Source organism: Phaethon lepturus, unplaced genomic scaffold (assembly GCF_000687285.1).
Source record: "Phaethon lepturus isolate BGI_N335 unplaced genomic scaffold, ASM68728v1 scaffold2090, whole genome shotgun sequence".
NCBI classification, from domain to species: Eukaryota; Metazoa; Chordata; class Aves; order Phaethontiformes; family Phaethontidae; genus Phaethon; species Phaethon lepturus.
In genome coordinates, this window is record NW_010513810.1 from 1 (window position 1) to 13202 (window position 13202).

Sequence of the window (13202 nt, forward strand, 5' to 3'; positions counted from 1 at the left end):
GCCCCGGAGCTGTCCCCTCGCCGGGTGCTGAAGCGCCGCGGGCGCCGGGAGCGGGCAGGAGGCCGGCTTCAATTCAGATCTCTCTCCGATTCCATAGACTAGGTCTGGCAAGGCAGCAGTCCTGGACCAAGGGCAGTCCCGGCTAGGTGTTCTCAATGGTGCAGGCTCGGACACGGTCGGTGGAAAGGCATTTCAGAGCCTTGAGTTTAGCCCCCAGGGTTTTGGCTTTCAGGGTATATATTACGGGGTTTCCCAAACAGTTCATGGTTATCAGCATAGCCGTGCAGTTTCGAAAGATGTAGACACCTGGGTAGAGATCAGTGGGGCACTGATGGTTAGTTGCATCGAATATGACTCCTGCAAAAAAAGGAGCGTAGGAGACCAATGCCAGGAGCCAAATAAAAATACTAGTTCTGGCAACCTGGATTTCAGCTGATTTGTAGGTACCACTAGCTTGTCCACACGCTTTCATTCTCAGCTTTCTTTTCCGCAAGATGATAATGATTCTAAGGTAAGTGAACAGAGGTATAATAAAAGCCACCACAACATTGGGAATGGCAATGAAGATGAGGTAGTCAACGCAAAACGGACTGTAGAGGACAGAGAGATTTTTTTCCATATGCAAGCAGTTCCACCCCATCAATGGCAAGCAGCCCAAAAAGAAAGCAAGGACCCAGTTAATGAAAACTGCAGCTATGGAATGGTTTCTAGCAACCCTGAATCTTGTCCTCATGCTTTTAGCCACAGCCAGATAGCGTTCAATTCCAATGCTTACCAAGTTATAGATGGTGGATAAAATAGACATGGTATATAAGGCATAAGGTGCAAGCATATCCTTGGATCCAAAGACTGTAATGTCAGGATTGGTGATGAACAACATTGAAATCCAAAAGCCAGAAAAGCTGGTGAAGAGATCTGAAAAAGCCAAATTGCAGAAGAGTATAGAGATAGGCTTGTGCAGATCCTTTGTCGCCATTCTAGTGAAGATGACTGTGCAGTTGAAGATCACAGATGCTATGTTAATGGTCAGTTGAGGGATGCCCAGTGCAAGTACTAAATAATGACTCCAAATTTTCGTGTGGTTAGCAGAGCAGTTTGGGTATCCATTCATGGTGGAAAATCCTACTTTCAACCATTAACAAGGTCTGCGTTACACATCCCGTATTCCATAAGGGACCATACTACATGAGTATTGCCACCTTGTTCTCCAGGCAAGGAATGAATCCTGACACACAGCTTCTATTGCCACATCATCATCATGACAGTGGATTAAACTTTAACCACTCATGTTTTTAAATATTTGGGTTGCCAACTCAGGGCATAGCCAATTACCTTTAGGTTGCTAGGATAGCCAAAGGTGGAAAACATATTTGCTACTATACAGATGATCTGCTTAAAGCAACCTTTCTCAAGAGCAAACACTGGCCAGTTCTGGTGAAGATAAATGATTGCATCAGTAGTTTAAAAGTTTTTGAGGATGTTCTAAAATGGAATGAATGTGAATTCAGCTTTAACTCAAAAATAGATTAGATAGATAAAGGATTAGAGAGTCAGAAAATGGAGAGCAGTCATTTTTTTGTTTTGGAGGCAGGGAGTATGTGACCAGTGGAACTCAAAGAAGAACATCACTGTTGTGTCACTAACCTGGACCTCAGTTCAGTGAGGATGCAAGTCCTAATCTCAGATCAACTCCAGCCACATCAGAAAACTTCTAAAGTGCTCAAGGTTCAGCAAGAGACTGCAGAACCAAGTTGTTCACTGTCTCTTGACTACAATTACAGATTGATGTGGTCAACAGTGGCTGTTTTTCTAAGCAGAGTTAGGTCATATCTACAGAACAAACCCCAAACTTGTCAGCAAAACCGTATGATGAACTGCAACACTTGAAAGGGGATCCTATAAGGTAAGAGCCTTTGTCTCCACAGATGCTCTTGTGCTTGGGCCCTCAGAATTATCTCAGCACTGAGTATTTAAAGAGTTATTGAATTAATTTTATTTTCAAACAAGGAAATGAAGGAGAATGGCTTAACCCTTCAGTAGATTAATTGTGCTGGAGACTTAAGATGCCTAAGCAGCTCTGAAAATGTCATTTTTTTCCACCTTAACTCTTGGATGAGAATGTAGCCAGAAAATGACAGACATCTATACTCATACCTTTGTTACAGGATATTTTGTGTCTGCTTGTTTAAAGTGAATCTATAACTTGTACGTTAATAAACCAACGTAATATCATTCTATCTTTTCTTTTTGTGTCTTTTTAAAGGGAAATGATTTTTGAGAAATAGGTTTAAAATGAGTTTGAGGGGAAAAATTTAAATTTTAAAATAATAAAAAAAAAGGCTTGAAGGGAAAATGCTGTTTGGACACAGATTCACGCTGTCAGGCAGCAGAGGGCACTGCTGGAACAAACAAGACGGTTTATAGTGGGGAATATGGGGCTTTTGAACAGTAGAGTGGTTTAGGTGAGCAGTACCTTATGAGCAGCACGGTGGATATTTTTCCCACGCAGAATTGACTCCTTTTATTTGCTAACGCCGAGTGTGGGTCGCCTCAGTGTCGCCCCATGTTTTATTCAAAATGCCAACATATAAAGAGAAATCTCCAGCATGCTCTGGCTGGTATCTGGTATCTCTCCGCAGCTGAGCAGTTTCCTTTAGCAAAATGATTCAGGTAAATCCATGTTACTTACAAAGTTATTCAGAGTTCATTTTTTTTACTGTTATCCTAACAAAGGATTAATTTGCATTAGTAACAATTTTATACCATGATATTGCAAAGCAGCTCAGTGCTGACATCTGATCATTATAACAGCAATTCACTCTAAACTGTAAATCTGTGAACAACATAATAGTTCTGCCAGAGTTTACAACATAAAAAATTTGTGTTAAAATTTTGGGCTTAAAAAAGAAAATTCTATAGCTTTTTTCTATTTCTTTTCTATTTCTAGTTCTAATTTTTTTCTATTGAAGTTGAAGTACATGAAAATATATTCAGGTTAGTGTGCAATTAGTAGTACACACTTATTACATGCTAGAAATACTTCATGCAAATAAGTAATAGGTATTTCAGATGGTCACAAGGCAGTGCAAAGAATGATTATATAGAAATAAGGGCTGAGAACTGATCAATCAAGTCTGCTGATTTATTAATATCCTATAAAATATGGGACATCGAATGATAAACCACAGATAAACCATTCTTTGTGCATCCTATAATGAACTGGGACAGACGGGACAACCACACCTTTGGTGCAAGGTTGTTGCTGAACAAGGACTCTACTGTTTCTGTCACTTTGTCAGTGCCAGCACCACAAGCCAGCAAGTCCTTTTAACAACAGTGAGTATGTCAGCAGGTAATGTACAGCCCAGCTGAACATTGGTCAGGAATGGCAGAGGACACCAGACCAAGCCACATGCACTCCTGATCTCTTCTGACTGGTTTTCTGTGGCTCTGTGAACTGAGGGGGTGAGGGCTGTGGTGAACGGCAGGCTATCCACAGCTGTAACAGCTTCAAAAGTATCCTACTTACTAAGAAAAGTATATCCATGATCTTGGGCTCCAAAGTGCCCTAGATATTCCTGAAAAAGCTACTTGAAATTTCTGAAATTTGAAAATTTTGTGTTCAAGCATGAAACACTAAACGACATGAGATCAGAATGTAATTAAAAATAATATCAAGCAGTATAAATAGCTCTTCACAAAAGCTTTGTAATCTTCTGTCCCTAATATAATTGCATAAAAATTAGCATAATGTTGCTAGATTAAAGGAGACAATATTGTTATAGAAACTGCTTTTTTAGTGGGCTTCAATCCACAGAAAACCCCAGATTTGTATGTTCCAACCCTCTGTAATAAAATTTGAGCTCTGAAAACCAGATGAAAAGCAGTTTGAATTGAAAACACTGTGTGAGACAGAGGGCTACTACCTAGCCAAACCTGTACATAAAACAATCTTGATTCAAGGGTATTCTTATACTCCCATATTCTGGGAACTTTGTAATCTTTCTTGTATTTATGCTCACAACACACCTGTGAGGAAAGAGGGTTATCTACATTTTACAGATGGGAAAAGAACAATCACATTATTTGCTTAAGATCACGCAGAAGTCCAGTACGAAGGGAACTGAACCTAATCTCCTATATCTCCGGCTAACACTTTAAATACTGGCTGTACCTTGCTGTTGGCAAGCCTTTGATTGATATTTATCTAGATTTCATCTTCCACAACACTTTTTAGTTCTATAATTGCTTTTATATTTCTTCATCTGAATGTCCAAATTGCTATTATTTTGATATTTGTCATGTGGAAGAAACGGCATTATTTTATATAGAATCTCAAAGTTCAATAATAATTATCCGATAATTATGCCTGTGGAGAAGACAATAATTACTGAACATGTTGAAGAGATTGAGAAAGAGACATGGGAAGCTTCAGGCTGAATTTTTAATGACCATTCATTTCAAGTGGCTGTTGTGGAAAATCTAACTTCACACAACTGAGCTTGCAGTTTCAGAAACGGCCATAACCTGCAGCTCTCAGACCTCAACAGGAATCACAAGTGCTTAGCAGCTCCCAGAATAACAGGCCCCAGCTGTGACATGCCAAAGTTGATTTCAAAACAGGAAATGAAGTCCAGGAGCTGCGAGTCTTGGTTCTGTGCAATAACCCTTGGACAACATACACTTTTACCTTAGTGTGATGCAACAGCAATTCTCTATGTCCTTTATGCTGATAATATACCAAGGAACTTGAGTTATGCCTGAAACTACAGGAGAAAAAGCTGCATCCATGTAATAAAAAGGAGAACTCCATAGCACAATCAAGCTACAGATCATTTGGTGTTCCTTTCAAAGTCATGTACATACACGCTACACACGAGAAAAACAAGGCACTGAAAGGATAAGGGATATTTACCGTTCTGCTTGCTTTCCTGTTGCTTTCTCCCTGAACTCACATCCAATTCCTAGTCCCATTCTTGAAACACCAGACCTTGTTTGTTGGGAAATGCAACAGCACAACCTTCTCCTCAGCTGCCCCTGCACCCCGACTACACACTTTACAAAGCTGCGGCCAACACACAACCTGAGCCAAAAAATGGCAGGTGACACACAGGTTGGCTAAGTATTGAGGAAGATTAATTCTTGCTTGTCATGACCTTCAGCAAAGCCTTGAGATAGAATATTCATCTGTTCAGTCTTTCAATGAGCATCATGAGGCCTGCAAATAAGGAACATTCAGGAGAGGGAGTAATAAGTAAGTAAGGGAGTGAAAAGTAAATAAGGAGCTATTTATCCAATTTATGTTTTAATTTATGCAGATTAAAGTCTTCCTCTTTGGAGAGGAAGACACAAATGGGATGTATGATCTCCTTCCAAGATTTTTCTGAGATGTTTTCAAAACAAATCTCTCTGCTCCTCCTCCACCCGCTCTCTTTGAGGAATTTTTACCTCACAGGTTTTGAGTTACCAGATGTCCCAGCTATGCTTTCATGGCCCTCACCAGGAACATAAAGCAAGGACAATCATCAGGCTTGCATGACTCTGAGTGCTGTTTAGCATTACATTAGGTACAAGCCACAAAGTAATGGCAAGGACAGCTTGTTGCAAGATCATCCCCACAAACCAGGCCCTCTCCCTCTCTATGCAGAGCTCAAATATTTCTCTGAGATGCCAGAACTGTTATCTTCACCTTTGAGGAACTTGTATTATGCTGTCTAAAGGGAGACAAACATTGATAAATACCTGAAACCAAGGTTGTATGGTACACTGATAATTTATATGTGAAGGAGCCAGAATGCATCTTATCCCTTTAGACACAAAATGGTCCATGTAAAGGGCATCTTCCTTTTGAACTAAACGACTACAGAGGCACAGTGAGCACTCTTGTTACAAGAAAGCGATGGTCAGAAATGTGTGTGCTTCAAAAATGGGCAGAGCAACTAGACAGGCTGTGAACACACAGACCTAAATGTACAGCTTAGAGGCACGCATCCTTCAGAACACATCTTCATAATTCTAGGAAAAGCTGAGTTGCACACTGCTGGTGTTTCATCACTCACCAAATGAAGACTACTCATCCACATAAAGAATAGTGCTTTACATAAATACTGGGAAAAGGAGGGAAGTTCAGCTTTACTAATGATGACATCACGTAATATAGGGTCTAATCCTCAGGTACAGCCTCAAATAGATAGTAAATATTTAATGCACCAGAGCTGAGCAGAAGGCCAAATAAAAAGCCATTGCAAAACGCTTCTTACTGTCCCACTGGAAACAACCTTGTATTAGAACAAGGCTCCCAATAGAGCAGACTCAGAGAGAATCACAGCCAAACCACACTTTCACGTGAAAGATGAAGACTTAATGTTTCTGATTCACCAACAGCTACGGCTCACGAAATTCCAGATTTCCTGTTCATGGTCAGGGAACTCTAATGAAGAAAGTTACCACACACGTAAATGAAGGGCACTTTTTAGCGTGTTCTGTCACTCCGAAGGGTACGTTTCCCAATTACCCAGCCACTAACCATGAAACTTATCTCGTGTTTTAAGTCTCCTGGAAGTGCTTCCCTCTCCCACTGCAGGGACAATTCCTCCCAGGTCAGGTCACCCATGAATAGGACTTGGACTCAAGTCAGTCTCACCCTCATGAGCCTTAGATCTCCCTTCCAAGAGCAACAGCTCAGCTTCCCAGCACAGAGAGCTCTGCCACCACCTTGACTTTGACTGGGACTCTTACGCATTTGTGCCACGGAGTCAAACCCAGCCTGCTCTCATCCCCCCCTGCCTGTGCTGCTGGGACACGGGGGGACTGCTGCCGTTCAGCTGGAAGGCTAGGAGCAGCTCTGGACTTCCTCCCTTCAGCATATGGTAGGATCATTTGGCTCAGACACATGCAAGCTTCATTAGCCATCACGTCAGCCGCTCTGAACTTCCTGTGAAGGCCTTTTGGTAGCAGCAGGCTAATGTCAGATCTCATGCATTTCATAAACCAGGCTGGGGGGAACATCTCCAAGATCTTTGCTGCTGTGGCTCTCGAGGCCACAAAATAAGTGCAGTTTTCACTGGTTTTGTTATTCCCTCCTGCTCTTACCTATCCTGTAACTATGGACACAACTGCAGTCGTTATGCCAGAAAAAAACAGCCTTGAGTTCAGTGATCTGCAATAGACTCCCTGCATAACTTTGTCTCTTAGTTTCTCTGACCAAGATCCTCATATGTATTTGGGTTCAATGTCCAAAGTTCTTTATGTAAAACCCACCTACAGTGCAATTCTTTTCAAAAATATCTGTAGGTACAAAGAAGCCATCGAGAACTGACAGCCAAGCACCTGCCAGGTAAGTTTCTTTAGAAAAAAACCCGAAGATCACACGATGTCTGCCCTGCTTATTTAGATTACAGACTTTACAAGAAAAGGAAATATCTTTCCCTCAGTCTGCCTTCACTTTCTTGCACAAATAAAGACTTAGTTAACATGACTGCAGTGCAATTTGTTACCACTTTAATACTGACAGGCTGAAGGTTTACAAAAGCAAAAAAAAAAAAAAAAAAAAAGAAATAAAACCCCAAACCAAGAATCCTAAATTTCAAGATGGACATTTCTGTCTCTCAGATTTTTCAGTCCTAAACAGAGGGTTTCAAGAAGGCTCTTAGCTTTCAGAGAACTAAACACAAATAGAGCAAAAAAAGAGCTTTGCTTCAGCTCTCCCACTGAAGTCCATCCCCAGGAAAGAAAGAGAGAAAAGCCCAAGAGTAAAATGTCTTGTAGATGCCCTTGAAGGCTGACGCTGCCTGACACCGCCACGTTCACGCCCCTGTTTCTCTCTACGTGCTCAGCATGCACCTTGCTTACATAGCTCCACCGAGACTGCCCAAGTAGGAAGTTAAAAAATGCAACAAATTCTCTTACTGTTCTTGTCACTGCAGTAACTATTTATCTTAGCACCATGTGCTAGGCAAATCATCGTCTGTTCATGCTTTAATCTACCTAATCCAGGGTGGAAAAACACTACCCAGCAAATCTTCATTGTTGGAATGTTATTTATAGCCATCCTTTTTATGAATAAAAGACCTGCTCATAAGTCAGCTGTCAGTTCCCATTGTTGTTACAGGTCCTGATCCTGTACGACCCTACTACTAACAGCAGAATGGCCACACTCTTCACCTGGGAGCCTCCAGCTGTTGGTAAAGGCAAGCAATGCTTTCTTGGCTCCTTTTTTTAATTCTTCCCTTGTAGGATGACTAGGCTTGCTCAGTGCAGCCAGTATAACGCCACTTCACTCTGTCCACCTCTTCCCGCAGGAGCACTGGGTCAGGCATCCTGCTCTTCTTCTCGCACCCAGCCCAGCATGTGGGTTGCGTCCCCATGGACAAGAGGCATTTGGGGAAGGGGAAGAAGTTGCACTCCCTCTTCTGTTTTCCTCAGCTGTATCAAAATTCAACACAAATGAAACTATGAATATGTGTCTATAATAGAGACTATAGAGCAAAAAAAGTAGTAGTGATTTATGTGCACACCTTTGTTGAATATAAAGCCTGAATTGACACTGAATCAGACACATGGAAATTAAAGCATTCAGATAGGAAAGCAAAGGGGACAGAAAAAAAATTTGCACATATTATACTATAGTACCAGAAGCAAGAAAGTTAAGAACAATTACTATTTAAAAAAAAAAGGGGGACAAAAAAACCAACCAACCAACCAAACTGCTCTCAGTTAGTTCAGTAAGTGCAAAAGCATATATAAGTAAGGTGCTGGTATGCCACCTAATAAACATTTCCTGTTACCGCACGGAGAAGTCTCATTTTCCAGTCTCACAAATCTATTCCAATCCTGAGTAGCTGGAGGCTTGCAGGGTAGGGATGGGGGGGGGAAGTTGGGAATTGTTTGTTTCATTGGGATTTTTGAAACAAAACACTAACCTTAACGCACACATGCACAGTTAATCGAATGCCATGTGGGCTGACAGAAAAAAAAGCTACCAGTAAATAAAAATGTAGCATTTTAGTAATAGGTTACTAAGCGTGCATAGGTTGCAAAGTATCAGTTATTTGTTACAGGCTACTTGCTTAGTGCTAGAAAGCCTTATTCCTTTTGCCATTCATTTTGGAGAAACGAATAAATTTAGGCAAATCAGGAGTAGGGTAAATCTGGAGAAATCACAAAGGGGAGGAGTTCACCTTCCTGGCTATGGCTTTCAGGTCTGTCCAGGACTATTTAGTCCAGTATAAAACTGAGAGCAGAAATATGATCACATACTAAGAAGTCTAATCAATTCTGGTTTCAACACTGAGCCTATTTAAAATAGATAATGGAATTGCTGTTCCTTGTTCTGTTCTCTCTGCACATTCTCAAGACAGAGGCAGTAGGTAAGTCCTTGCCTGCTCTTTCTAACCCCATGTACCAAGGTTACTTTTATTTCTGATTTGATTCTGAGTATCAGTACATACAGTACAGACTCTCTAATTCTTCTACATGAGAATGTTGAATGTTTTATTTATTTCTCTGCCTTTTATTACTTGTGGTAAAACATCAAGTATAGACTTTTCTCATGAATGAATGAGTGGTTTGTTGTTTGGGGTTTTTTTTTTCATCTTTAGAGATTCTAGTTCCCTTCCTCCTCCAAGAAAAATCAATGAGGTTTGAAAAATCAAAACATAATTTCTTTATCTGTAAACTTCTTAATACTTCAAATAGCTTGTTTTAGCTTTCTACTCATATTGCTTTGCTGTTTATGACATAAGATGAAATTCTTATGGTTGCCTACTGAGAAAGAAAGAACAATATGTCTTTGCTGCATTAGCCCAGCAGATCCATCTATTTTTGCACTCTGTGCACTAGGTACGTAAGTACACTATGCACTTACGATGACTAGATTAAATAGCAATCTATAATTAGTATTGAAAAATGCAGAGGGCATTTTTATGTTTCTATTAGATCAGCAATGCTACAACGTCGAATAAATCACCTTTCCTATGTAAATATCACCACACAGCCTCAAAATTAGAGAGAAACACTGCAATTCTTGATAGTAATGAAGGATCTTCTGTTTTCACTAAAATAGACCAGACTGCATTAAGGAAAAAAAGAGATACAATATTATCAGAGATATCAGAGGGAAGCATTGCACCAAGAGCCTATTAAAGGGACACAGTTTTAAAGTAGATCCAGATGCAGCTGCCAGATTTAAAGTAACAGAGGTCTGAGGTGCTCAGAAGGTGCCTTAAGGAGCACAGCCTGACCACTAGGGAAATGAGGGTGTTTCGCACATTTTATTTCTCTGTTCTTAATTAATTCTCCAGATCTGTGATTCAGTAGTTTGCCTTTTCCAGATTCTTACCTGACAGTTCAAATACCTTCCCTTTTCTTTAGTTTGTATTTTGCAGGTATTCCATCTCTGGAGGCTTCCCACATGTGGTACATGTAATCAGAAATACAAAGAACCTTTGCTCTTCCAAAGTCTACAGCTAGTGTTTGCTTGAAATTGATTACTGACTGATTAACACTTTGCTAAATTTACTCCTCTACGAAGGGATTTATTACAGGATCATAGAATCATAGAATGGTTTGGGTTGGAAGGGACCTTAAAGATCACCTAGTTCCACCCCTCTGCCATGGGCAGGGACACCTTCCACTAGACCAGGTTGCTCAAAGCCCCATCCAACCCGGCCTTGAACACTGCCAGGGATGGGGCACCCACAACTTCTCTGGGCAACCTGTGCCAGTGCCTCATCACCCTCACAGTGAGGAATTTATTTCTTATATCTAATCTCAATCTACCCTCTTTCAGTTTAAAGCCATTACCCCATGTCCTGTCACTACAGGCCCTTGTAAAAGATCCCTCTCCAGCTTTCCTGTAGGCTCCTTCAGGTACTGGCAGGCTGCAATAAGGTCTCCCCGGGGCCTTCTCTTCTCCAGGCTGAACAACCCCAGATCTCAGCCTTTCTTCATAGCAGAGGCGCTCCAGCCCTCTGACCATCTTCGTGGCCTCCTCTGGACTCACTCCAACAGGTCCATGTCCTTCTTATGCTGTGGACCCCAGCACTGAAAGCAGTACTCCAGACTATTAAGAAAACCCTTATGGGCTTTATTAGATTAGCGTAAATAATTAGTGCTTTAGCAGAGAGAAGTAAGGTAGGAAATGCATATAATATTTTTTGTTGCTTCTTTTCCCAACCATGATTATTTCCACTTTCTTCCCTGAGTATAGAGGCAAACTACACAGTCATTAATGCACAAGTAACCTGCTCTCCCCCCTACCTTCTTTTCCAAACCTCTTCCTGAGGTAGAAGCTTCACAAGATACATTATGCTAAATTAGAGGCTAAACATTTCAAGAAACCCAAATGTTTGAGAATCAGCCTAAATTATTTTTTGTTATATTTGGAAGGTTATTTTTTTTTAAAATAAAGATTTAATTTCTATCATCTGACCACTTTTCAGAACTAACTTGAGTGATATTCACTTATCAACTCATTTAACATACCTCCACCAGGGCTGCTTTTCTAATCTGGGCAGCCTCATAATTCACCACACTTAAATAGTCAATATGACTGATGGCTAATCTTTCAAATTGCTTTCAGCCTTGACCTGTCTTAATATCATAGCACCTATGTTTTGAAATGATTACTAGTAGTCCTTACAGGGCTTTATAAAGAAGCAAGATTCATTATCCCCATTCTACAAAAGGGAAACTGAGGCACATTGGTGCAGCCACCTGCAGATCAACCAGCACCAGGAAGAGAAACCAGCTACCTTGAATCTCTGTCCAGCCTTGCACCTACTGACTTATATGGATCTCAGTTAGCATATTCCATTAATAGTTGCACTAATGCACCTCAAATGGCTGCTTGATTCCTTTGAGAGATCAGTGACCCTCTGGTACTGCTATTAGACAGGCAGAACAGAGTCAAAATGTCTGCAATGTTCCAACAGGAAAATTCCAAGCCCTTTGAGAGAGAGGTTTTATTAACAGTAATTTCAGTCTGGTGCCATCCGGAGAACAACAGCGGTAAAGAACCAGAATGTATGTCTATCTGGAAGCTTTGTACTGGGGTAACAGCAAGATCCATGTGTTACTGAAAAATAATTTAAAGAGGAATGAAATGAACCCCAGCATGTTTTAACCTTTTTCTTTGTCACAGACCAGGACTCAGCCACAAGAAGACATTCTCCCACAGTCCATGCTCTAGTGCTCCAAAAGATTGATGCATGATTCCTCTAATTTTCTATATTTCTACTTACATACTTTTAACTTTCAAAAACATAAAATTTACATAACCATGCTGGCACTATCATTGTGAGCATTAATTCTCAGTCTAATGTTTCCTCAGGGCCGTTCAAATACAAGAATACTTGATAGCCTTATAAGCAGCATAAAAAAAGATGCTGTAACTTCTTCCATTTCCCTATGGCACAGACTGCACACATACTTACAGCTGTATTTCAAATCCATTTTAGGATTGGCAAAATTGGGATGCTGCTGCACTTAGATACACTCTGGGATGAAAAGTTACATTTTCAGTTGTTTAAGAAGAAAGAATAATAACTGCAATATAAGACCTAAAACACATGGAAAAGGCAGTAAACCATAGCCGCTTTAGGCAATAATCCATAGGTGCTTTAGGAGATATGGATTGCCTGAATTTCCCTCTCTCCATCCACCTCATCCAACATGTAATTAAATATAACTGACAAGCTATCACTGCCATTATCTCAAAGTAGTCACCTCGACTCTGTCAGTGCAGACACTTTTGATCTCCAGTTATGATCTTTATGCAGGATATATTGCTTAGGGCTTCCTTCTTTCTTCCTTGCAATCATTCAGGCTGCCAGGATAGATTTAAAAACTTAATCTGGGTCTGCCTACCATCATCCATACATACCAGTGTATACCATCATTGTCGGATCCACTGTATGCAAGAAAAAACAATAGCTCACATTTGTCAGGTTGCTGAGTGTGCACTGAGAGCAAGAGATTCCCACTGATCCTGCTCTGCTCCCCCCTCTCTATGTAGCTACAAAAACTGCACAAGCAGGCTTCAGGCAGCAGATAATCTTCTGGCTCTATCATCTGCTAGACCAGTAACAGTGCTCAGTACTTAATATCTTTGAAACTCAGAAAAAATTTTACTAATGAACTTTCCCATTAAACATACATCCTGCAATTAAATTTTAGCAAATGAATTCGTAAGAGAGGCCGTT

General features: G+C 40.6%; 1 protein-coding gene across 1 annotated transcript; it reads right to left on the reverse strand.

The window, feature by feature from the left end:
• Positions 1 to 142: 142 nt before the first annotated feature.
• On the reverse strand, positions 143 to 1111 carry LOC104615506 (lysophosphatidic acid receptor 1-like). Its single transcript, XM_010290949.1, has one exon. It carries the CDS (start codon positions 1109 to 1111, stop codon positions 143 to 145), a length of 969 nt encoding a protein of 322 aa, XP_010289251.1.
• Positions 1112 to 13202: the final 12091 nt, after the last annotated feature.

What these genes read in the sequence shown, in the direction of transcription:
- LOC104615506 (XM_010290949.1), bottom strand. Translation starts at nt 1,111, where the DNA reads ATGAATGGATACCCAAACTGCTCTGCTAACCACACGAAAATTTGGAGT.